General features: G+C 56.9%; 1 protein-coding gene across 2 annotated transcripts; it reads right to left on the reverse strand.

Moving 5' to 3' along the window:
* Window positions 1-883: 883 nt before the first annotated feature.
* On the reverse strand, window positions 884-24,374 carry LOC133776685 (serine hydroxymethyltransferase, cytosolic). 2 transcript variants are annotated; one of them, XM_062215851.1, is made up of 12 exons: window positions 24,246-24,374; window positions 16,588-16,702; window positions 14,988-15,133; window positions 12,316-12,431; window positions 11,901-12,061; window positions 6,850-6,931; window positions 6,188-6,400; window positions 4,612-4,728; window positions 4,062-4,184; window positions 2,279-2,395; window positions 1,900-2,010; window positions 884-1,700 (listed from the first exon to the last, which is right to left on the reverse strand). In XM_062215851.1, exons 2-12 carry the CDS (start codon window positions 16,681-16,683, stop codon window positions 1,528-1,530), a joined length of 1,455 nt encoding a protein of 484 aa, XP_062071835.1. In that variant the 5' UTR covers window positions 16,684-16,702; window positions 24,246-24,374; the 3' UTR covers window positions 884-1,527. The 2 variants fall into 2 exon arrangements, with proteins under 2 accessions (XP_062071835.1, XP_062071836.1); XM_062215852.1 differs by having other exon boundaries at window positions 24,258-24,365.
* Window positions 24,375-25,243: the final 869 nt, after the last annotated feature.

Consider the following 25,243-nt stretch of genomic DNA (forward strand, 5'->3'; position numbering starts at 1 on the left):
CGTGATGGCAAAGGCTGTGCCTGGCCTGTGCCGCACAGCGGTCAACACTGTGTGCCCTGTCCCGCGTCACCTGCGAGGCACTGAGCCCATATCCGGTGGTCCAGCGTCTCCTGTCTGCTTGACCCCCCCAGCTCCCTGAGAAGCTCAGAAGAAAGTGCCTTGGTCTGTGCTCTGAAGCGACCAGCCAGCTCTGCCTTCGTCCCCGTGCTGTGACTGAAGATGAGGAAATGGGACTGTACGAGCGGCGTGGCATTGATGGGCTACAGAAAGGAAAAGCATCCAATTCCCACTTCTGCCTGGAGAGCAAAACCGGCCTCAGCCGGCGGCCTAGGGCACAGCAGGTTTTCCTGAGCCGCCTTTGAGCGCCGACCTAGCCTGACCTTAACTTTGCCGAGGTTTGGAAGCGTCGGGACGGAGGCAGAAGTTGGGGGGGTGGGGGCCCCCGCGCACCATGCCACACACTGACTTCCCGGAGCAGAGGCTGCACCAGGAGCCCTGGGGACGTCCGACTGTCTGCGCCCCTGAACTTGAGGCTGCGAGGACGGCAGAACCGTGCCTCAGTTGGAGGCGGAGACGTGGGGACTGGTGTCACGCAGGCTGGACCCGGGACGCAGGGCTGCCACCTGCAAGGCCTGCCCTGACTGTCCTGCCCGGGTGGCTGGAGGCATGGCTGCGCTGAGACAAGCGGTGAGAGGCTCAGTCTGTGATGAACTCCTGTCATCTCTGAGGAAGCTGTTTTACTACTGCATGTCCCCGTCTGTCTGGACGCGAGTCCTGCCCCACAGCAGGAGCGCCACGGAGCCATCCGGGGCGGCGCCTCCTTTAGGTGTTGCTGCACGAGAGTTTAACCAGAGTAAGCGCCAAACCAATAGTACGAGAAGTGTACTTTTTCAGAAATTAATTTATTTGAGTTCAGATATTTTTGAAATATAAAAATTGGTTGTATTTTTTAAAGCTATAATTCTTGTAGACATTCTGTGGTTAAAACCTTGATTGTGCTTATTAAAAATGGTCAGCTATGTTTTGCACTTCAGCTATGTGAAAAATAAAGTCTCTTTGGGAAGGTGACATGTGGCTTCCTGTCACGGGGGGGGGGGGGGGCGGCAAAGGCCAGCGGCTGGCACTGGGCGCTTCCTGGGGCAGGCGTGGAGGAGACCCAGAGCTGCGGGGAGCTGCACCTCCCACCAGGCTGGGCACGCCTCGTCTGGACGCGGAGCACCGGCTGTCAGCTGTGGTTGTCCTGATTCCGCTCTGCGTCCCTGACACGTCCCGGCGGGCAGCTCTCACAGCTGTGAGTGCGGGGCCCGGCCGGCCGCAGCAAGCCTGGCCAACGCCCAGAGGCGCTAAGAGAAGGGAGGTGCGCTGCCGGCCGGCCTCCGTGGTTCACCGCCACGTCCCTATTGACCCGGGCCAGCCTTATTCCTCCCAGGACAGGGGTTTGGATGTGGGAGGAGACAAGGGAAGTCTGAAGGCACTCCCCGCGGGGGCATGAAGCGGGGTCCCCTTGGCCTTGGGGCGCCGGCCCCTTTAGAAGCCGGGCAGGCCGGGCAGCGGGAAGAGGGCGGCGAAGCTCTCGACCTCCTGGCGCAGGGCCCGCATGGCCCTCTGGTGCTTCTCGTCGCCTGCCAGCTTCTCCTTGAACTCCTTCAGGGTGGCCCTGGGGCCCATGTCGTCCTGGATCTGCACAGTGAGCTCTATGCCTGCGCACGAGATAGCGGCTCTGCTCTGGGCCTGCCCCGCCACCCCACCCGCCACCCCAGAACGCCCCTGGGGTCAGAAGAGCTGCTGAAGTGTCATTCTGCCACCCTCTGTCACCAGCGCTCGGCCCCGACACAGAAGCGCCCTCCAGCAGCGGGGACGCCCTCTCCGGGCCGCCAGCACACAACCCCTCGTCCTCACCTCTGTGGATGAAGTGCGCCACTTTCTGGAAGTCTTTTTCCAGGAGCCCCCGGGATGTCAGCGCTGGGGTGCCCAGCCGCAGGCCGCTAGGCCGCAGTGCACTCTTGTCACCTTGAAAACAAACAGAATAATTAAAAAAAAAATGGGGCCGGCATTGTGGTGCCGCAGGTGAAGCCACCGCCAGTGATGTAGCCGCATGCCATCGACCTCCTCCCAGCAGGGTGAGGGTCACATCCCAAGGAGTGGGCGGGGAGAGAGCCAAGGTTTAGCCGGTCTGTGTCCTCAAAGGGCAAATAACGGCCGTCGGCTTCACCTCTGGGCACAAGCAGCGCACATGGGAGAGGAGAGGTGTGGGAAAGGCGGCCCGGGGGAGTCTCACCTGGGCAGGTGTTCTTGTTGCAGGCGATAGAGCAGGCTTCCAGCACCTTCTCCGCCCTCCCGCCATCTGTGCCTTTGGAACTGAGGTCCACGAGGATCAAATGGTTGTCAGAACCACCTGGAACCAGTCGGACACGCAGAGATGCAGAGGCCCAGTCAGTGCCCAGGGCAGGAACCTCTGTTCTGAGCTCGAGTGGGTGCCCAAGGGGTGCAGCGGGTGAGGCCAGCAAAGGGAACACGCCTAGAATGTTCACCCGCAGAGCTCAGATGCCAGGGGCCTGAGAGCTGGGGAGAGGACGGAACCTGCCCCAGAGGCAGGGCGTTCACAGCCGCCATCGGCCTCCATCTTTGGCACCCTCAGAAAGCTAGTGGACAAGGGCAGGCCAGGGAGCGGAGGAGGCATGGGCTCCCGACACTCCCTCTGGGAGTCTTGCTGCCCGCCAGCTCTGGGGCTGGCGTAGGGCATGAGACTGCCGCCTGTGACGCCGGTGTCCCCTGTGGGCTCCGGTTCAAGCCCCAGCTGCTCTACTTCCAATCCAGCTCCATGCTAGTGGCCTTGGAAAAGCAGCAGCAGATGGCCCGAATGTCTGGGGCCCTGCCACCCACACAGGAGACCTGGAAGAAGCTCCCGACTCCCGGCTTCGGCCTGGCCCACCCCAGTCATGGCCATCTGGGGAGTGAACCAGCAGATGGAAGACCTCTCTGTCTTGCCCTATCTATAACTCTGTCTCTCAAGGAAATAAACAAAATACTAAAAAAAAAAATCTTTGCAGCTCCCACCCCAGAGCCACTAAGCTACCTGTTCTCTTTTTTCTAAAGATTTGTTTTATTTACTTGAAAGGCAGAGTTAGCAGGAGAGAGAGAGAGAGAAAGAGAGATCTTCCATCCATTGCTTCACTCCCCAAATGGTTACAATGGCCGGGGCTGGGCCAGGCTGAAGCCAGGAGCCTGGAACTCCATCTGGGTCTCCCACCTGGGTGCAGAGGCCCAAGCACTTGGGCCAGGTGCAACAGCAGGGGGCTGGATCGGAAGTGGAGCAGCTGGGATCCGAACCAGCGCCCATATGGGGTGCTGACGTTGCAGGTGGAGGATTGACTGGCTGTACCACAAGGCCAGCTCCTAACCCGCCTTTTCACAGAATCCCCAGAGGGTTCGTGTATGCCTCCAGGTTTGAGAAACAGTGACCTGAGGGATCTTGCAGGTCACAGTCACGGGGCGGGGGGGGGGGGGTGCTTCTAGGGCTTGCTTACTTGAAGCCATGGGGGGTGAGGAAGTGAGGCAGAGCAGGAGAGGGAGTGGCTGCCCAGCCTCCGCCAGCTCTGCACCTCTTGGACACAGAGCCCGGTGGAGCCCCCTGGCCGCCCCAGTGCCTGGGCCACCCCAATGCCACAGCTCGTGCCGTGAGAAAAACACTGCCTTCCCTGTGGGAAGCAGCCGTGCCTGTGAGTGGATGGTGCACCCGGAACGGGGCCCTCACCTGGGAAGCCACCTCCCAGCAGGGAGACCCGGCTCTGCCCCCCAAACCCCCCACAATGGGGCAGAGACACTTCAGCGAGAAGGTGCCCTGTGCCATTCCACCCGCCACCTTCCAGGGGTGTGACCGCTGCGGCCAGAGTGCTCAGGTGAGCGCCAGGGGCTCTGAGGACGGACGGGTGACAAGTGGCAGCTACAGTTCCCGTCGCCTTTGCAGATGGAACAGCGGCAGGTGGGCCGGAGGGCCACTAAGGGGCCACCCCCTCCCAGGCCACACCCTGGTGCACATGGGACTCTGTTGCTGTCCATACCTGTGACAATCTTGTACCCCAGCTCCACCAGGGCTGCGGACAGGGCCCTGCAGTTGGCCACCACCTGGCGCTGGTACTCCTTGAACTCCGGAGTCATGGCCTGCTTCAGGGCCACGGCGACCCCTGCGTGGGGAGGACAGAATCAGAACCTCCACCGGGGCACGCGTCGGAAGGCAGCCCTCACTTCTGCGCAAGCCCCGCTGTGTTCCAGCGTCACCCAGGGCGGCCAGGTTGTGACCTGTACTCCTCAAGCGACGGATATATTTTTTTTACTCTCCCCCAGAGGAGGGTGCAGAAGCAGGGAGCAGGGGGCCCGGTGTTCAGTCAGAGGGCCGCAAACAAGGGAGGAACAGAAATGCAAGACCCGTGCACCTGCCCCCAGCGTGGGGCCTCCGATCAGTGCCGGTGGGAACAGCTGGGTGGCGTCCCTGAGCTGAAGGGTGGGAGTCAGGGACCACAGATGCACGGAGGCCGCCAGGGCTGAAGGTCCCCTCCGCCCCAGCCCCGAGGGCCACCCCAGGGCACCGGGCCGGGCTTGCTGACGCCTTACCAGCGATGGCGTGGTTGTGGGGGCCGCCCTGCAGGCCCGGGAACACAGCGGAGTTGATGAGCGACTCCAGGTTGTACAGGATCTCTTTGCCAGTCTTGGGGTCCACGCTGCGCACTCCTGGGTGAGAGAAACACGAGAACGGGCTCCTGGAAGCTGTCCCGGTCCCCCCTTTGCCACAGTTTGAAAGGGACGGGCGTGCAGACCTGGGTCCCAGGCTAATGGTGCGAAGAGGGCAGGGACGTAATCCAATGGCAGTGTTTAGGGGATGGGCCTAGTGGGAAGTCCCTAGTTCCCGGGGGGCGTGCCCTGGGCAGGTAGGTCTAGGGAGATTGGTCATGAATGCCACAGTCGGGCCAAGCCCCTCTCTCCCGCCTGGCCCGCCAAGTGAGTCTTCCTCCACACTCGCCCTGCCATTGCCGCCTGCTGCCCCCCCTCTCCCCTCCCCAAGCGGAACTCCTCTTGGACTTGAACTTGCAAACGCTCTGAGATGAACAAGCCTTTGTTCTTGGAAAGGGAGCTGCTTCGGGTATCTTGGGCTCCTGATGGCCTCGCTTCTGAGCCCGACCCTGAGTGAGCCCGGAAACGAGTGGGCGGGTTCCTCCACTGAGACTGCACAACGAAGACCGGCATCTTACAGGCAGGCGCCACGATGGTCACCCTGAAGGCTACCGTGGGGGCCGGCGCTGTGGCGTAGCAGGTAAAGCCGCCGCCTGCAGTGCCGGCGTCCCATATGGGCACCAGTTCAAGTCCCAGTTGCTCCACTTCTGATCCAGCTGTCTGCTATGGCCTGGGAAAGCAGTGGAAGATGGCCCAAGTGCTTGGGCCCCTGCACCCGTGTGGGAGAACCAGAAGCTCCTGGCTCCTGGCTTTGGATTGGCACAACTCTGGCTGTTGCAGGCAATTAGGGATTGAACCAGCAGATGGAAGACCTCTCTCTCTCTCTCTCTCTCTCTGTCTTTCTCTCTCTCTGTAACTCTACCTCTCAAATAAACAAATAAAAATCTTAAAAAAAAAAAAAATAGAAGAATTGCACCAGCAGTGGAGAAAACGCGTCTCCTGGGCAGGCAGGCAGGGCTCCCTGTCTCAGCAACATCCACACACTAAGGAAGGCGCTCAGGGCAGCGGAGCAACGAGGCCCCGGGCACCCGGCCGGGTCTGGCCCAGCCAAGTGGCCAGCAGGCTGGCTTCTCTGACACAGGGTCAGTGCATCAGGCCTCTCCACGAGCTGAATGATGATCTGACCCCTAGTGCAGTCTCCCAGCCAGGAGAGCCCTGGGACAAGGGGAGGGCCCAGAGGCAGGTGCAAGGTCCTGGACAGAGAAACTCGGAATGATCCAACTCATGTTGAGGTTTATACATCAGTGCCTTATAGTTTGGTCACTGTGAGTCTTTCCTGAGAAACACGCGGGACCACAGTTAAGTTCACCCAAATCACGCACCGTTGGCGAGGCCTCCCTGCGGTCCCCTGATGGCCAGGCACACCTTCCGGCCATTCACACACCTACTTCCTGGGAGGATCAGGTGAGCAAAAGGCACAGGGTTGCTAATCCGCCCGTCCCCGCCCTTGGGCACGCACCTCTCCTGTAGAAGATCATGCCGGCCCGGCAGCCTCGCAGTGTCTTGTGGGTTGTGGTGGTCACCACGTGGCAGTGCTCGAAGGGGGAGGGCACCACGCCGGCCGCCACCAGCCCGCTGATGTGTGCCATGTCGGCCATGAGGTAGGCCCCGTTCTCATCGGCTATCTTCCTGAGCCGCCCGTAGTCCAGGTTCCGGGAGTAGCAGCTGGTTCCTGAGGGGGGAGAGGTGGTAGTCAGGCCGCCGGGGTGGTGGGCAGCCGGGGCAGCCGCCGCGGCCATCTGCGGAGGGGCCTCCCCTGGGACCCCTGGGAGCAGAAGGGGAGGCGGCCCCGGTCTGTCGCTTCAGGGTCGCGGTGGCCGGGCCAGCCCCCAGCAGCAGGGGTCCACAAGTCCAGGTGCCTCGCCGACAGCCCTCCGGACAGCCCTCCGACCTTACCGCACCTCGCAAACACTCCCGGCTCAGCGCCCCCAGGCAGAAGCCAGCACCGAGGGCAGGGTCCTGCACCTGCTCTCTAGGAGGCGCCGTTGCCCTAGGAGGTGTGACCTAGGAGGCGTGCCTGCTCTAGGAGGCGTGGCCACCCTAGGAGGCCTGGCCGCTCTAGAATGTTGACCTAGGAGGCGTGGCCGCTCCCCACCCAGCCCTGCCCACCCCCCACGGCACCTGCGATGATCAGCTTCGGGTGGAAGAGGCGCGCGTTCTCCTCCAGCCGGTCGTAGTCGATGTAGCCAGTGTCTGGGTTCACCTGGGGAGCGTTGGGGACACGGGCTGGGGCTCACGTCTCCGGCAACACCACGCCCCACAACAGCAGGGGCCCGTCCGGAGGAGGCTGAGGCAGGTACGGGGTGGGCCGCCGAGAGCTGAGAGCTGAGAGCATCCCTCACACACCCGGGATGCCCCGGATTCCCTGCCCCGGGCGGGGGAGACACAGCCAACAGATGAAACACTGCCACCTTCAGCATGGAGATGGGGGTGCCTGAACCCTTCTGCTCCAGGAAACCGAACGAGCCAACAACAGAAAATTGAAGCAAAAAGTCTAAGGAGTTGGACTGGAGAAGTACAACTACAGACCTGCCTCACGGACAGCATAATTGTGTACCCAGAAAAGCCAGAAGCCCCTGGAGGCAGGCTGTTAGAACTCATGCCGGACTTAGATCACTAGATACAGTATCAAACAACAAAGTTATACACGTATACAGATAAGCAACTAGAGAATGGAACCTTCATAGCAAGTTAGTGTCAAAACCATACAATAACCCAGGAGAGACTTCTACACCAAATACTGCTGAGAGAAATTTAAAAATATTTAAGGGGGCCCGCACTGCAGCACAGAGGGTAGAGCCACCGCCTGCAGTGCTGGCATCCCCATATGAGCTCCAGGTTCAAGACCCGGCTGCTCCACTTCCAATCCAGTTTCCTGCCAATGCACCTGGGAAAAGTCAGTAGCAGAAGCCTGATCAAGTGCTTGGCCCCTGTGCCCATGTGGGAGACTCGGGTGGAGTTCCAGGCTGCTGGCTTTGGTCTGACCCAGTCCCAGCTGTTGCAGCCATGTGGGGAGTGATCCAGCAGCTAGAGGATCTGCCTCTCTCCCTCTCCCTTTTTTATCTTTCAAATAAATATACAAATCCTAAAAAGGAGACAATACTAAAAATACCAAGACGTAATGGCCACAAGGGCGGTGTGTGCAGGTGGAAAGGCAGACAGCCCAGGAACACAGCCACACACGACAGCGGTGACGCCACAGTGTGGCGGGGAGAGGACAGCTCTTTCCACGAGTGGCACTAGGCCAGCTGGATGTCCACATGGAAAACAGCGTTCTGTGGACACCACCGTACCCACCCCTACACACACACACTGGAATCCAGCCCATACCCAGCCAGTGCACTCCGGCTCTGTGCCCAGGAACCTGACCTCCCTCGGTCAAAGACGCATCCGCACGTCCATGTCCGCAGTAGCCAGGTGAGGGCAGCCAGGACACGGCCCCTGGCAGACGCGCGGATGGAGAACACGTGGTGCACACACAGCAGTGGAGCGCGGTTCAGGCTTGAGAGAAGGGAAGGCTCCCCTTTGGGAAAGCACGGAGAAGCGAGAGGACGCTGTGCCGAGTGAGATGGGCCAGGAGCAGAGACAAACACGCGTGACCTCACCCACACGTGGGCGGCTCGGACAATGGACCTCACAGAGGCAGAGCAGAGGGGGAAGGGAAGGAGGGAGGGAGGGAGGGAGGGAGCTGGTGTTACGGGTGCCGGTTCAAGACTCGGCTGCACCACTTGCAATCCAGCTCCCTGCTAGTGGCCTGGGAAAAGCAGTGGAGGATGGCCCAAGTGCTTGGACCCCTACACCCACATGGGAGACCTGGGTGAAGCTCCTGGCTTCAGTCTGGTCCAGACCTGGCTGCTACAGAAGCAGCAGAAGGAAGATCTTTCTATATATAACTCTGACTTTCAAATAAATGAATAAATAAATAAATCTTTTTTTTCTTTTGGAAATCTTTTTCCAATAAAAATCTTTTCCCCCAAAAAAAGATTTATTTATTTATTTGAGAGGCAGAGTTACAGAGAGGGAGAAACAGAGAGAGAGATCTTCTATCCACTGGTTCACTCCCCAGATGGCTGCAACAGCAGGAGCTGGAGTGATCCGATCCGAAGCCAGGAGCCTCATGGGTGCAGGGACCCAAGCACTTGGGCCATCTTCCGCTGCTTCCCCAGGCCATCATCAGGGAGCTGGATTGGAAGTGGAGCAGCCGGGACTTGAACCGGCACTGTAGGCAGAGGCTTAACCTACTACACCACAGTGCCAGCCCCAATAAATCTTAAGAATCTAAGCAAAAGGCCAGCGCCGTGGCTTAACAGGCTAATCCTCCGCCTTGCGGCGCCGGCACACCAGGTTCTAGTCCCGGTTGGGGCGCCAGATTCTGTCCCGGTTGCCCCTCTTCCAGGCCAGCTCTCTGCTATGGCCTGGGAAGGCAGTGGAGGATGGCCCAAGTGCTTGGGCCCTGCACCTGCATGGGAGACCAAGAGAAGCACCTGGCTCCTGGCTTCGGATCAGCAAGATGCGCCGGCCGCAGCAGCCATTGGAGGGTGAACCAACGGCAGAAAGGAAGACCTTTCTCTCTGTCTCTCTCTCTCACTATCCACTCTGCCTGTCAAAAAAAAAAAAAAAAAGAATCTAAGCAAAGCAAAAGAATGGAGAATATCAGGGGACGGGGAGGTGGTGCAGGAGGAGTAAGCGCTAAGTATTTAAGGAGATGGAGATGCTGGTAAAATGATCCAGTCATCAACACCACACATATAAAGGCAGTTCAAAAAGTCTGTGGAAAGTGGGATGAAAAGGTAAATTCGTTTTGGTGCAAAGATGTCAGCACCACGGCTCACTAGGCTAATCCTCCGCCTACGGCGCCAACACCCTGGGTTCTATTCCCGGTTGGGGCGCTGGATTCTGTCCAGGTTGCTCCTCTTCCAGGCCAGCTCTCTGCTATGGCCCGGGAAGGCAGTGGAGGATGGCCCAAGTCCTTGGGCCCTGCACCCGCGTGGGAGACCAGGAGAAGCACCTGGCTCCTGGCTTCGGATTAGCACGATGTGCCGGCCGCAGCAGCCATTGGAGGGTGAACCAACGGCAAAAAGGAAGACCTTTCTCCCTGTCTCTCTCTCACTATCCACTCTGCCTGTCAAAAAACAAAACAAAACAAAACAAAAACAAAAAACAAACAAACAAAACAAAAAAAAACCATGCCTGTCATGGTTTTAACAACTTTTTTTGTTCACAAAGTCGTGTCTGGGCCAGGTTAAAGCCAGGAGCCAGGAACTCCATCCAGGCCTTCCACTTGGGTGGCAGAAACCTAAGTACTTGAGCATGGCCTGTTACCTCCCAGCATGCACACGGGCAAGAGGCTGGAATTGGGAGTAGAGCCAGGAAGCAAACCCAGGCACTCCTGCATGGGATACGAGCTGTTCCCAGCAGCATCCTGACCGCTAAGCCAAATGTTCGCCTCTTGTTCTTTTTTATTCTTGAAAATGAGACAATAAAACAGCCCCTGGGAGAATTCAAGGCGTGTCTAACAGTGCAGAGGTGGTGGACAGGAAAAGAGCCAGTCACATCTGACTGGGTGACAGTGGACAGCTTAGTGGGAGGGACAGGAGCAGGCAGAGCTGGGGCAGCCCGGGGACACAAGCGACGGTGAGCGTCGCTGCTGCCTGCCCGGTCGGCACCATTGCCCAGAGGGTAGAAGCAAGCCCGAAGGGAGACAGGGCAGGCGGGCAAGGCTGCAGCCCTGGGACGGCCTTTAACCCCGACCCCACAGCCCCACAGGGCAAGGGCGGGGCCGCCTGACTGCTGGTGGAGGCCAATGAGGCCCGTCTCCGCCTCTCTGCCCACCGAGGGGTGACCTGTGCCTGCCGCTGCCCATGCTGGCCAAGTCCCAGCCCCGTCCCTGCCCCCAGCAGTGCCCCCAGGGCCGAGGCCCGTGTCGTGTAGTCAACAATGGGAGCAGCTGAAGGGAACTGGGGCACAGGGCAGGACTTGTACATGCCAGGGACAGAATCCTCAGGGATCAAGGGCCGCTGGCCCAGAAGGCACCAGGCTCCCACGCCTCATGGGAGGCTCTGGAAAACAGGTCAGTAAGGAACACCTTGCCACCATTCGCAGGAACTGGTTACTACCTGTGACGCCGGCATCCCACATGAGCACTTGTTCAAGTCCCAGCCTCTCTGCTTCCAACCCAACTCCCTGCTATTGCACTTAGGAAAGCAGCAGCAGGTGGCCCAAGTGCTCGGGCCCCTGCTACCCATGTGGGAGACCCGGATGGAGCTCCAAGCTCTTGGCTTTGGCTCGGCCCAGCCTTGGCCACTTGGCCCTCTGGAGACTGAACTAGCAGATGGAAGATCTCTCTCTCTGTGTCTCTCCCTGTCACTCTGATAAAAATAAATATCAATAAAATAAATAAATCTTAAAAAAAAAAAAAAAGTCCCATTTGAAGGCCAGCGAGCAGCTTTGAGACTGGAAACATCTGGACTGTCCATGGATGGAAATGAAAGTTCTTGCACATAACAGGGCCTCGGCAAAATGAGAAGTGAGACGCGGGCCGGGTTCTCAGAACAGACAACCGTGTGCACGCAGACACGGGGCGCCTACGCACAACCCTGGTCCGTTGTATCAGAGGAGGAAGCTGTGTGTTTGACAGTTAGCCAAGTGCAAACAGACCGGCTTCGCAAACTTTCTGCCCCTTGTGGTGGCGACTGTGAGATTAACCCAGAACAGCACACTTGACAAAGAACGTGGCTACAGGAAGGATCACAACATGGACAGGAAAAAACCAGCCCCCTCGCTGACACTGGCATGGCCAGACGGGGCCAGGTCTGGGTGGCGGGAGCAACAGTGGGGTACAGACGACCCGGATGTGGAATCTGTGGCTGTTGCTGTTAGCGCCTGTGCCAGGGATCCCGCTGCTCTGCAGGGGCCCTGAGCTAAGACGGCCCTCGCTGGGGGCTGTGGCCAGCGTCCTGGAGAGGCCACCACCTCTGCTGTGTCCAAACCCCCGAGGCGCTGCCTCCTTCGCCTGTGTCCCGGTGGCCTCTGCTCAGCCCCCCAGCCCTCCGCCTGCTCTGCCCCCAGCAGACCCCAAGAGCCTGGGCTTGCCAGGGCAGGGCAATGAGGAGTGGCCTGAGGTGGGGGCGGGCCCAGGGTAGCCACACGCAGGGAGCCGTGCCCCGTCTCACCTTGTAGGCCATGGATTCAAAGAAGATGGACGTAGCCGAGATCTTCTTCTTGTCCGTCATGAACCCGTGGGTCAGGTGGCCCCCGTCGGGCAGGTCCAGACCCATGATGCGCCCATGGGGCTCCACCAGGGCCGTGTACACGGCGAAGTTGGCGGGGGAGCCTGAGACAAGCAGAGCGAGGGTGCCACGGTCACTCCTACCCGCCACACCCCGGGGGGCACCTGCCTCCTCTGAGCCCCAGGAGGCATCTCCTCCCCACCCCCAACCCCGCACCAGTCCCACCTGGGAATGAGCAGAGGGGAAGCTCAGGGGCAGGGGACTGCCAGAGCTGGGAGCCCGAGAGCCGCGGGGAGGGTCGCCCTGGGGACCCCCGTGGGCGACCGTGAACCTGAGGCCTGTCCCACACGGCAGTCACCTGAGTAGGGCTGCACGTTGACGCCCCAGCACTGTGGGTCCAGGCCGTAGGCCTGCAGCGCCCGCTTCTGACATAGCGTCTCCAGCTCGTCGATATGCTCAGTGCCGCCATAATACCTGGTGGGGACAGAGAGGCCGGACTCAGCGCCGTGCCTGGAGCAGGTCCAGGCAGCTCAGGACAGGGACAAGAGAACAGAGAGAGACACGATGAGCTGTCGGTCTGTGAACGCCGCGGGTATCCGGTAGACTGAGCCAGCTGGGCAGTGAGCAGAGTGCTAGAAAAATGGGGGGGGGGGGGGAGGCTTCCAGATTCAGAAAGGAAAGAAATCCCAACACACCCCACAAAGGGGCCGGAGGTCACGGAAGAACCGAAGCCAAGGGAAGTGGCCCACAGCGGTCATAGGAGGTATCCAGAGGCAGAGAAAGCTCTGGGATGAGCCCCTCAAACAAGCCGTGGGCTCCACTTACGAGGGTCCCCAGAGCAGCGAGAGACACAGAGGACAATGGTGGCTGTCAGAGACTGGGCAGGGGAAGTGAAAAATGAACTTATTTTTATTTTTTTGCATTTCTAATAAAATCTACTTTTCCTAATTCCTTGCCAAATTTATCACCTTGATGATCTGTGAGCTAACGATAATCATAATGCCTCAAGCTACAAAGTTGTCACACTTCAAACACACCAAGCTTTCACAGGTAGAATACACATGCGTATTTAGAAATGCGTATAAAATATAAATGCATATCTCGCTGTGGCAGAGAACACGGCCCGGGAGCCACCGTGAGCACAGGCCTGCGGAACTCCCTCCTCTGGCAAAGCCGAAATTCTGAGTCTGCACCCAGGCCCCGGCAGACCCCACACTGCTTCCTGTTTCTAGGGGTATCCTGCTACACACGCTTCCTGGGAGCGGAATCAGGCAGTGGGAGCGAGCCTCAGAAAGGCTGTGGAAAACGGAATTAAGAGGTAGGCTTGTTCTGGTGCAAACAGACTTTTTTTTTTTTTTTTTAAAGATTCATACACACATCCCTTTGCCTTCTTGTGAATGGCTTATTTCTATTAGCATAAAATCTTCAAGGTCCAACCCCACTTAGAAATGGTTAAACATGGAGGCAGGTGCTGTGTGACACAGTGGGTTAAGCCACTGCTTGCAAAGCCGGCATCCCATACGAGTGCTGGCTCACATCCCAGCTGCTCCACTTCTGATCTAGTTTCCCACTAATGTGCCTGGGAAGGCAGCAGAAGATCCCAAATACTTGGGCCCCTGCCACTCAGGTGGGAGACCCAAATGGAGTTCCAGGATCCTGGCTCTGACCTGAACCAGCCCTGGCCTTTGCAGCCATTTGGTGAGTGAAGCAGCAAATGGAAGATCTCTCTCTTTCTCTCTCTCTCACTCACTCACTCCTTCTCTCTGTGAAACTCTGCCTTTCAAATAAAAAAAAAATAAAAAAAAAAAAGCAGAAATTTTGCAACAATAAAAAGAAGGGGTTTCCATTGAATCATACACTCCCTTAAATGAATTAATTATATCTCAATATGATGAAAACATAAAAGCCAGGAATTTTGTTTCTAGGTTTGTATCCGGTGAAGTTATTATTAGATCGATACTGTTTCCAAATACTAACTTTGGGCCAGGTGTTGTGCTAGCCTGGGTTAAGCCTCCACCTGGGACCCCCACATTCTATACTGAGGGCCTGGACAGTCCCTTCCACTCTGTTTCTGATCCAGCTTCTTGCCAATGCACCTGGGAGGGGCAGGTGAGGGCCCAGAGTACTTGAGCTCCTGCCCCCCACAGGAGACCAGCAGATGGGAGCTATCACTCCGCCTTCTGAATAAGCACATGAGTACAGACCACGGAACGCGGAGCGCTCAGGACTGATGGCACTGACACGTAGCAAGCACTCAGCAAACGCAGCACAGTTTCCCAGCTGCAGTCCTGGCCACTCGGGCTGTGTGCAGGAATCAGCTCTGGGCCAGGGGTTCGGGACCACAGTCCTCAAGTGACCCTCACTTACCCCTTGGCGGCCACCACCCTTGCAGCAGAGCAGAAATGCTACTGAGACTAATGGATGTCCCCAAAAGGCAGTGGCTCTTTTAATATTTACTTTATTTATTTGAAAGGCAAACTTTTATACGAAGGCAGAGAGAGAGAGAGAGAGAGAGCGAGAGTCTTCCATCTGCTGGTTCATTCCCCAGATGGCTGCAATGGCCAGAGCTGGGCTGATCCAATCCGAAGCCAGGAGCAAGGAGCTTCCTCCGGGTCTCCTACGTGGGTGCAGGGGCCCAAGGACTTGGGCCATCTTCTACTGCTTTCCCAGGCCATAGCAGAGAGCTGGATCAGAAGTGGAGCAGCCAGGACTCGAACCAGTGCCCATACGGGACGCCGGCACTGCAGACGGCAGCCTTATCCACCACTGCCGTCCCCGGCAGTGATGTTTTTCACACCTCGCAGAGCCCAGGAAACAGCCTGGCTCACCTCTCTACAGGCGGGAATCCCTGTACTCATCAAGTTGGGGGAGAAAGGGAAGCCACCGAAACACCCTCATAAGAGCAGCTAGCAATGCTGGGAGCTCTGAGACAGCCAGGGGACTTGGGGAGCACTTGGCTTTCCTAACACTCACCGCCGATCCTCAGACGGCACCCAGCACGGTGCCGGGCGGTTCAGTTCACCCACTCACCTCTGGCCGGGGTAGCCCTCTGAGTATTTGTTATTTAAGCAGGAGCCCAGGGCTTCCAAAACCGCGCGGCTGGCAAAGTTCTCCGAGGCGATCAGCTCCAGGCCGACCCTCTGCCGGTTGCTCTCCTTCTTGATGATGTCGTAAACCTTAGGAGAAGAAAGCAGGCACCAGGCATTTAAGTTGAAAAGCTCAGGGCCGGCGCTGTGGCGTAGCAGGTAAAGCTGCTGCCTGTAGTGCCAGCGTCCCATATGGGTGCCGGTTCGAGACCTGGCAGCTCCATTTCCGATCCAGCTCTCTGCTATGGCCTGGGAAAGCAGTGGGAGATGGCACAAGTGCTTGGGCCCCTGCACCCGCGTGGGAGACCCGGAGGAAGCTTCTGGCTTCAGGTCAGCCCAGCTCTAGCCATTGCAGCCATCTGGGGAGTAAACCAGCAGATGGAAGATCTCTCTTTGTCTCTCTTTTTGTAACTCTGCCCTCAACTAAATAAATCTTTTAAAAAAAAAGATACTTCAGCAAATCCAGAAACAGAAACTAGATCAGTGGGCGCTGAGGGCTGGGGACTCTGGGGAGAACTGGGTGGCTGTGTCAGTGAGTTCAGGGTTTGAGATCTATTCATTTATTTGAAAGGCAGAGTTACATGAAGGCGGGAAGAAAGAGAGACACCTTCCATCTACTGGTTCTTCTTCTTTTTTTTTTTTTTAAAGATTTTTTAAATTAATTTATTTGACAGGTAGAGTTACAGACAGTGAGAGAGAGAGAGAGAGAAAGGTTTTCCTTCCGTTGGTTCACCCCCAAATGGCCGCTATGGCCGGCGCTGTGCTGAGCTGAAGCCAGGAGCCAGGTGCTTCTCCTGGTCTCCCACGTGGGTGCAGGGCCCAAGCTCTTGGGCCATCCTCCACTGCACTCCTGGGCCACAGCAGAGAGCTGGACTGTTAGAGGAGCAGCTGGGACTAGAACCCGGTGCCCATATGGGATGCCGGCGCCGCAGGCAGAGGATTAGCTAAGTGAGCCACGGCGCCAGCCCCCTATCCACTGGTTCTTAAACCAAATGGCCTCAACCGCAAGGGCTGGGCCAGGCCAAAGCCAGGAGCCTGACACTCCATCAGGGTCTTCCATATGTGTGTGGCAGGGACCCAAGCACTCAGGCCATCTTCCACTACTTTACCAGGCACATTAACAGGGAGCTGGATTGGAAGTGGAACAGCCGGGACTTGAACCAGCATTCATATGGGACACTGGCATTGCAGGCAGCCGCTTGATTTGCTGCGCCACAACACGGGTCTCCGAACTACAGAGTTAAACAAATGCCTCAGATGTCAGGGCCGGCGTTGTGGCATGGCGGGTTGAGCCGCCACCTGTGAGGCCTGCATCCCATACTGGAGCACTGGTTCGAGCCCCTGCTAGTCTGCTTCTGACCTGGATGGAGTTCCTGGCTCCTGGCTTTGGCCTGGCCCAGCCCCGGCTGTCATGGCCTTTTGGGGGACACAACCAGATCTGTGTGTGTCTGTCTGTCTGTCTCTCTCTGCCTTTCAAATAAATAGGTCAAAGAAAAGACAAAGCTCAGATTTAGAAACCTCCGTGATGATCCTGCTCCACTCACCTCTGCGTCGCTGTCCTTCAGGGGCTGGGCCAGCATCTGTTCGTGCGAGGACCACAGGGCAGCGTCCCTGGGGGCCCCATTGACTGCAGTCGCCATCAGGCTGGTTCAAGGCCACCTTTACAAAAAGCAGGAACGACACACGTAAGCCCAGGTTACATCCAGACAGAGCTGATCACAGCCCGTGCGTCCTGCCGAGCTGCTGGAGGAACCTCTTCCCCCATGATCGCCTTGTAAGACAGAGCAAATTCGAATGCAGAACCACCGCGTGGAACTCCTGGTTCCTTCTCAACTGCGGAGGTCGGACAACAGCAAGTGACCAATCAGACTGGCATCCTGGCTTCACGTGGCAGCCTCTGGGGGAGGCTGGGCCACAAGGAAGCAAGCGCCCGGGACGCCTGGGGACAAGGAAGGTGAAGAGGCAGGTGCAGGGCTGTGCGGACAGAGAGGAAGGGGTGCTGCCCAGGTAGCGGTGGGCAGGAGGCCTGGTGTGGAAAGAACGGCTACGCTGCAAGGGAGTCGGCCAGAGGAGACAGCCCGGTCTGCGGGATACGCGCACGGCATGATATGCCAGATAAACCTAACTATCGCCACAAGCAGCCTCCCGGTCCCCTGTCACAGCAGCCGTCCCTTATCTCCAGCAGAGCTAGCAGAAGGGCGCAGTCAGTTATCTCTAACCAGGACACTCCTGACCGGGGCTTTGTAAGTAGCCATGATTTTCTTTTAAGTGATTTATTTATTTGAGGCAAAGTTACAGAGAGAGACAGATAGACAGACAGATTGACAGACACAGAGAGACAGAGAGAGAGGTCTTCTACCCATTAGTTCACTCCCTAAATGGCCAGAGCTGGGCTGATTCAAAGCCAGGAGCCAGGAGCTTCTTCCAGGTCTCCCACGTGGGTGCAGGGGCCCAAGCACTTGGGCCATCTTCTACTGCTTTCCCAGGCCATAGCAGAGAGCTGGATCGGAAGTGGAGCAGCTGGGACTTGAACCAGTGCCCATATGGGATGGCAGTGCCATAGGCAGAGGCATAGCCTACTACACCACAGCGCCGGCCAGTAGCTGTGATTTTAACACAAACACAGCATAATTTGAAGAAATACATCCACATTTTGGAGTTAGAAGGCCTAGAGTAAGAAGCCTGAAGGTGGGACCGGTGCTGTGGCACCAGCATCCCATATGGGCACCACTTTGTGTCCTGGCTGCTCCACTTCTGGTCCAGCTCCCTGCTAATGCACCTGGGAAAGCAGCAGAAAAATGTCCAAGTGCTTGGGCCCCTGCACCCACAAGGGAGACAGGGAAGAAGCTCCTGGCTCCTGGCTTTGGCTTGACTGAGCCCCAGCTATTGCAGCTATTTGGGGAGTGAACCAGTAGATGGAATATTTCTCTCCCTCTTTCAAATAAATAAATAAATTTTACAACAACAACAACAACAAAAAAAACAAAAAAAAAAAAAACAGCTGAAGTTAGGACACCCATGTCCCACATAGGAGCGCCTGGATTCAACACCCAGCTTCAGCTCCAGTGGGGATGGCTTAAGCAGTTGGTTTCCTGACACCCACGCGGGACCCTGGACTGAATTCCCAGCTCTGGGCTTCAGTCCCCAGCCACTGAAGGCATTTGAGAGAGAACAGATGGTTCTCTCTCACTCAGAAAAATAAATTAAAATAAATATACCCACACTGCAAAAATGCAAAGTGACACTTAGGGTGCTTGGAGTTCAGGCCCCACGGAGGGGCCTGAAGGGGAGGGGCAGGGAGGAGTGTGGGGGATGGGCACGAGGCTTCCTGCATCTCCGTGTCCATTTGGCGGGTGACACCCAGCCCCACAAACCAGCAGGATGGCCCCAACAGGCCGGTTGACCCTAGAATTCCAAAGGGAAACATTTCTTTAAATATTAACTGCTCAAGGTTAGAAAGTTTTTGCGGGTGGCCAGGAACGCCCAGGGGACATTTCTTAATCACCAAACAACTAAAGTCCATTTGGAGACCCTTCCTGTCCGGCAGGTGGAGTTCAACTGGGCGAAGGGGCCCGCAGCCGCACCCTGCCCAGGGAAACAGACCCCTGCCTTCCCCCGCGGGGACTCACCGAGCTCATTTCTGCCGCAACACTCACTGCCCCTTTGCCCTCACTTTTTCCTGATCCAAGATACTAACCTGAGCCACAGCTGTACCCTGGCCCCTGGGGAGAGGTGCCCATAGGACCTCGCTCAGCTCCTGGCCGTGGCCGTCATGGGACTCACCACCTCGGGCCTTCCACCTTGTGGCCTGTGCCTCTGGGGACCAAAGAACCCACCAAACCCACAGCCTTACGAAACCTGTACTTTCCTGTCATTCAAACAACAAGTTCCAGATACTTTGTCCCGTTTCAAGTGCATGTACTACACCCTGGGGAATTCTGACTTGGCACAGACCAGGGTCCTGAGGCTATACATACACTTGTTAGGCTGCATAGGGAAATTACTCTTAGCCAGGGCTATATTTATTTAAAAAAAATTTTTTTTTTTTGACAGGCAGAGTGGATAGTGAGAGAGAAACAGAGAGAAAGGTCTTCCTTTTTGCTGTTGGTTCACCCCCAATGGCCACTGCGGCTGGCACATTGTGCTGATCCGAAGCCAGGAGCCAGGCGCTTCTCCCGGTCTCCCATGCGGTGCAGGGCCCAAGGACTTGGGCCATCCTCCACTGCCTTCCCGGGCCATAGCAGAGAGCTGGCCTGGAAGAGGGGCAACCGGGATAGAATCCGGTGCCCCAACTGGGACTAGAACCCGGTGTGCTGGCGCTGCAAGGCGGAGGATTAGCCTGTTGAGCCACGGCGCCGGCCAGGGCTGTATTTAGAGAAGACACATGTACTAGCATCTTTTCTGGAAGTCTGGAGGCAGGCTACGGAACATATGCCAGTCCTCAAGACGTTCACGGAATGTGTATTATAAAAAAGCTATTACTCATGGGTTTCAAACACTTTAGGCCCCAAAATTAAACTTGCACTAGCGTGTTCTACCACTTCTTGACAGGATCCAGTTTGAGGCAGTAAGGACGTCGGTTTGGAAAAAGCCCCTACCAGAGCGAAGCGATTTCTGCTACAATTAAAGCAAGAACAGCAGCAGATTTGTGGTTAAGCTTGGGGGAGAGAACAGTGAAATCACTGATGCTTCGTAAAACCTTTATGGGACAACATCCAAAAGGGGCTGATGTTTGGCACGGTGGTTAAGATGCTACCCAGTGGGAGGCTGGCTCTGTGGCATAGCGAGTAAAGCCACCGCCTACAGTGCTGGCATCCCATATGAGCGCTGGTTCGAGTCCCAGCTGCTCCTCTTCTGATCCAGTTCTCTGTGTGGCCTGGGAAAGCAGTGGAGGATGGCCCAAGTGCTTGGGCCCCTGCACCCACGTGGGAAACCTGGAAACTCCTGGCTCCTGGCTTCAGCCTGACCCAACCCCAACTGTTGCCGCCATTTGGGGAGTGAACCAGCAGATGGAAGGTCTCTCTCTCCTTCCCTCTCTGTACCTCTGCCTTTCAAATAAATAAATTAATTAAAAAAAAAAAAAGCAAAAAACTTCATCTGGGTTTCCCATGTGGGTGGCAAGGACCCAAGTACTTAGGCTATTACTTGCTGCCTCCCAAAGTGCATGTCAGCAGGAAGCTGGATTGGAGGCAGAGACAGAACTCAGAACCCCAGCAGCTTATGCATGCACTGTGCCACAATACATATGCGCATTCTCTCCCTCCTGTAAGTAGATATAGATCTACATTATTGAAGAGGTAGTCAGAGTGGCCGGTGCCGCGGCTCAATAGGCTAATCCTCCGCCTAGCGGCGCTGGCACACTGGGTTCTAGTCCTGGTCGGGGCACCAATCCTGTCCCGGTTGCCCCTCTTCCAGGCCAGCTCTCTGCTGTGGCCCGGGAGTGCAGTGGAGGATGGCCCAAGTGCTTGGGCCCTGTACCCGCATAGGAGACCAGGAGGAAGCACCTGGCTCCTGGCTTCAGATCAGCGCGGTGCGCCGGCCGCAGCAGCCATTGGAGGATGAACCAATGGTAAAGGAAGACCTTTCTCTCTGTCTCTCTCTCACTGTCCACTCTGCCTGTCAAAAAAGAAAAAAAAAATTTATATATATATATAAAAAAAAAAGAGGTAGTCAGAGAGAAAGAGAGAGACAGACACACAGATAGACAAACAACTCCTATACACTTGTTCACTCCCTAAATGTCCACAATGGCCTGGGCTGGGTTGAGTCCAAGTTCAGAGCCAGGAACTCAATCCAGGTCTCCCATGGGATGGCAGGAACCCTATCACTCGAGCCATCACTGCTGTGTCTCTGGTCTGCCTTAGCAGAGCTGGAGTCAGAAGTCAGAGCTAAAAACTGGACCCAGGCACTCAGATGTGGGATTCAGGCGTCTGAACTGCTGGGCTAAATACCCACTCCCTCTGCTGTTAGCTCTTTTGAGTATCTACCCAGAAGCGGAAATGCTGATTAATATCCAGAAGTAGAAATGCTGAATCATCTGGTAATTCTTTTATTTCAAAATAAGCTTTTAAGAACTTTATTTAAGAACTTTAAGAACTTTATTCCTCTGCTATTAGCCTACCATTCATTCATGTTTATTTTTCAAATGTTTACTTATTTATTTTCATCTACTTGAAAGGCACAGTGACACACACAGAGAGAGAGAGAGAGAGAGAGAGAGAGAGAGAGATAACAAGTGAGCTATCTGCTTGTTCACTCCCCCAAATGCCTGCAATAGCTAAGGTTGGACCAGGCTAAAGCCAGGAACCAGAAACTCCCACACTAGTAGCAGGGGCTCAAGCACTTGGGCTATCCTCCACTGCCTTCCCAGGCGCATTAGCAGGAAGCTGGATTGGAAGTGGAGCAGCTGGGACTGAAACTGGCGCTCCAAGTGGGATGTGGACTTAGCAAGTGGCAGCCTCCCCTTCTGCGCCACAGCGCCTGCCCCAACAAATACTTATTGAGCACACGCTGTGTCCCAGCACAAAGCTAGGCACCAGGAATACAGGTGGCAGCAGGAGTCCCTGCTCTTGTGAGAAACAGATGATAGACATAAACAAGAAATACACAGGGGCCAGCATTGTGGCATAGTGGGTTGAGCCATCGCCTGCAACACCAGCATCCTATATGGCTGCAGGTTCAAGTCCCTGCTGCTCCACTTCTGATCCAGCTCCCTGCTAATGTGCCTGGGACAGCAGCAGAAGATGGTCCACGTGCTTGGGCCCTTGCTGACCACATGGCAGACCCCGACGGAGTTTCAGGTTCCTGGTTTTGGCCTGGTCCAACCCCAGCCGTTGCAGCCATTTGGGGAGTAAACCAGCAGGGGGAAGATTTCTCTCACTATAACTCTGCCTTTTAAATAGATAAATCTTTAAAAAAGAAATACACAAGATAGCTTCAGCTGGTATTGTCTGCTATGAGGACCCTAAACGGGTGGGAGGGCCACTTCAGACTGGGCCATGTCAAGTGTCGGAGCTGATACCTGAGCAGCGAGAAGGGGCCAAGTCCATGAGGTTTGGAGTGACAGCAACCCGGGCAGAGCAAATACCAAGTGCAAAGCCCTAAGAGAGGAAGAAGTTTGACTTCCTCAAGGTCAGAGCCCAGGCTCACGTGGCTGAAGCCTGGGGAAAACAGCAGAGTTACAGGAGATGGGATTGCAAGGTCCAAAGGTAACTCAAGGTCAGAACAATCTTTTAAAAGGCAGAGTGACAGACAGCAAAAGTGAGAGATCTTCCATCTGCTGGTTCATTCCCCAAAAGGCTGCCAACAGCCAGGGCTGGGCCAGGCCGAAGCCAGGAACTCCAGTGGGGTCTCCCACCTGGGTGGCAGCGACCCAAGCAGTGGGGCGTCTTCTGCTGCTTTCCCAGGTGCATCAGCAGGGAGCTGGACCAGAGGCAGAGCAACTGGGGGCTCAAACCTGGAACCGTGCTCCCAGATGAGATGCGGTATGGCAACGTGGCTTAACCTGCTGCGCCACAATGCCAGCCCCAGGGCAGAATGGGTTTTTTGTCTTTACACTGCATATTTTACAAGTCTCAAACTGTTCCCTAGAAAACTCTGATTGAAGCTATTTCTCAATCCATCTGTGAAATCTGAAACTGACGACCAGAGAAACCCAATCAGAGAGGATGGGGTTTCCTAACATGACTGGCACTGGCCGCCTCCAATTCTCCCACTTCCCTGCAGTGAGGGAGGGCCGTGGTGATGCCACGGAGTCCGGGTTCAAATCCTGCTCTGCCGCTTACCACCATGCAAGCCCAGGTGCCGGCGCCTCTGTGTCTCAGTCTCGGGGATCGCCACAGCCCTGAAGCTGCTGGAGGAGTTCAACGAGCCACCAGGCCCAGAGCACTCAGAACAGTGCTGGGCAGTTACCAAGACGCCACTTGGGATACCTGCATCTCCTATCAGGCCGCCTGGGTTCAGGTCCCGTGTCTGCTTCCAGTTCTAGCTTCCTGCTGGGATGCAGTAAGTGAAGGCTCAAGGACTTAGGTCCCAGCTTTGCCATGGCCCAGGACCAACCACTGTGGGCCAGTGGATGGAAGATCTCCTTCTGTGTGTGTGGGTGTGTGTGTTTGTGTGTCTGTGTGTCTATCTCTTTACCTACCAAATAAAGTGAATTACAAAAAAATAAATAAATAAATGAGAGGAGGCTAAGTATTCAAAGTGTTAACTCTTATTAAAACACTAATTATTATTGCTATTAAGGAGGCTTGGGGTCCTAAAGCCACAGCCATCCAGAGCCACCTGCTGAGTCCAACACTGCTCACTGCGCATCCCTGTCACTACGGTGTTGTCTGTTTCTACTTCTCCAGGGTCACTGTGCAGGTACACTGTGCAGGACTTCAGGGACACGTGGCAGGCCCCTCAAGAGCCAGGGGAAAGAGTCACCTGTATCACCTCCCCTGTGCCACCAACGTGACCTGGGTCATCGCCACACAGGAGCCGGGCGTCTCCTGACACAGCGACAAGCTGCAGGCAATAAACTCAGAGAGCTAAGCGCCCAGGGTCCTAGGAGGTAGCCTCTGACTTCTGGTTCATCTCTCGTTCCAAAGCTTTCCCCCAGAACACCGCGCTAAACAGAAACAGTGCATGCTCCCTCATGTAAGAAAATCTACGATTCGATCTCACAAGATCCTCAAGTGGTGTTTTCCAGTCCCGGCACACACCCGCACAAGCCTTGGCTGACCAAGGGTCACGTTAACTCCCAGAACCTCGAAGCGCGGGCCCCAGGCCAAGAGCCCTAACAGTGCGGTGCTTGTTTGGCGACGGGGTGCAAACAGCAGGTGCAAGCGCTCCCCCGCGGGGCCCCAGGGAGCGCCCAGAGGCGAGACCACGTCGCGGCCTGGGGAGCGCGGGCTTGGAGGGCTGGGGTTCGGCGGCAGACGGGTTCTGCCACGTGGGGTGCCCCTCTCCGGGCCTCGCTTTAGCTGTAAAATGGGGGGGCAGGGAGGGAGGGGGGAGACGCCGAGCTGAGAGGATGATGGGGCGAGGCGAGGGGCTGTTCTTTAACCGACGATGCTCCCGCAGAGAAATCGCGCTGCGGAGAGCGGCCACTCGCGCGCGTGGGTCTCTGCGCAGAGCCCACCACCCCGCAGCCCGCCCCTCGGCCCGGCGGCGAGGCGAGCGCGCCCCAGGCCCGCGAACCCGAGCCCGTCTCCCCTACCGGAACGCGGACCCGTGTGCCTCGGCCCCGCGCCGCCGCCGCCGCTCCCACGACCGTCCACGACCGTCCACGACCCGCGGCAGGCCCGCCACGTGACCCGCGGAGCCTGCGGAGCCCGAACTTGGCGCGCGGCGGCTCGCGCTCCACTAGGTACTTTCCGTTGGGCCCGCCCCCACCCTGGGCCCGCCCCCAAACGCGCCCAATCAGAGCTCGCTTTCCAGGAGGAGCCCCGCCCACCGAGGCGCCCGCCCTATTGGCTGCGGCGGAGAGGTGGGCGGGGCCGGTCCCGCCCGGGCCCGGGAGAGAGCGCGTGGAGCGGCCGCTTACCTAGGGCACAGGTGCCGGTGGGGCCGGAGGGCCCTGGCTCCAGGCCAGGTGCGGGGAGCCGGGGACTTCCGGAAAGACAACAGAGGGCCCGCCCCATTCAGCGTGGGTGGGCTGCCAGGGGGGCTTTGTGGCTCTTGCTGAGCTTTTCCAGGGTCGTACTTCCCGTTATTCGCACGGTGGCCTTTCGGATAGGAGAACCGTGGGTTCGAACCGCGACGTTGGTAGTCTATAGTTATAGGGTCCCGGCCCTGTCACGGTGTTTTGAATTTCGTGTTTCTCAACACCCGAATTGGCAGACTGAACCCAGAGCACATAGGAGCACATAGCTAGCGCCGTGGAGTAGCGGGTAAAGTCTGCGCCTGCAGTGCCAGCATCCCATAGGGGCGCTGGTTCAAGTCCCGGCTGCTCCTCTTCTGATCCGGCTCTCTGCTATGGCCTGGGAAAGCAGTAGAAGATGGCCCAAGTCCTTGGGCCCCTGCACCTGTGTAGGAGACCCGGAAGAAGCTCCTGGCTTCATATCGGCTCAGCTTCGGCCATTGTGGACATTTGGGGAGTGAACCAGCAGATGGAGGACCTCTCTCTGTAACACTGTCTTTCCAATAAATAAAAATGATTTTTTTTTTTTAAAGAAGGAGCTGAGATCTCCCTGTTTCTTTTCTATCTCCTAGAGG

Source organism: Lepus europaeus, chromosome 18, assembly GCF_033115175.1.
Source record: "Lepus europaeus isolate LE1 chromosome 18, mLepTim1.pri, whole genome shotgun sequence".
Classification (NCBI taxonomy): Eukaryota; Metazoa; Chordata; class Mammalia; order Lagomorpha; family Leporidae; genus Lepus; species Lepus europaeus.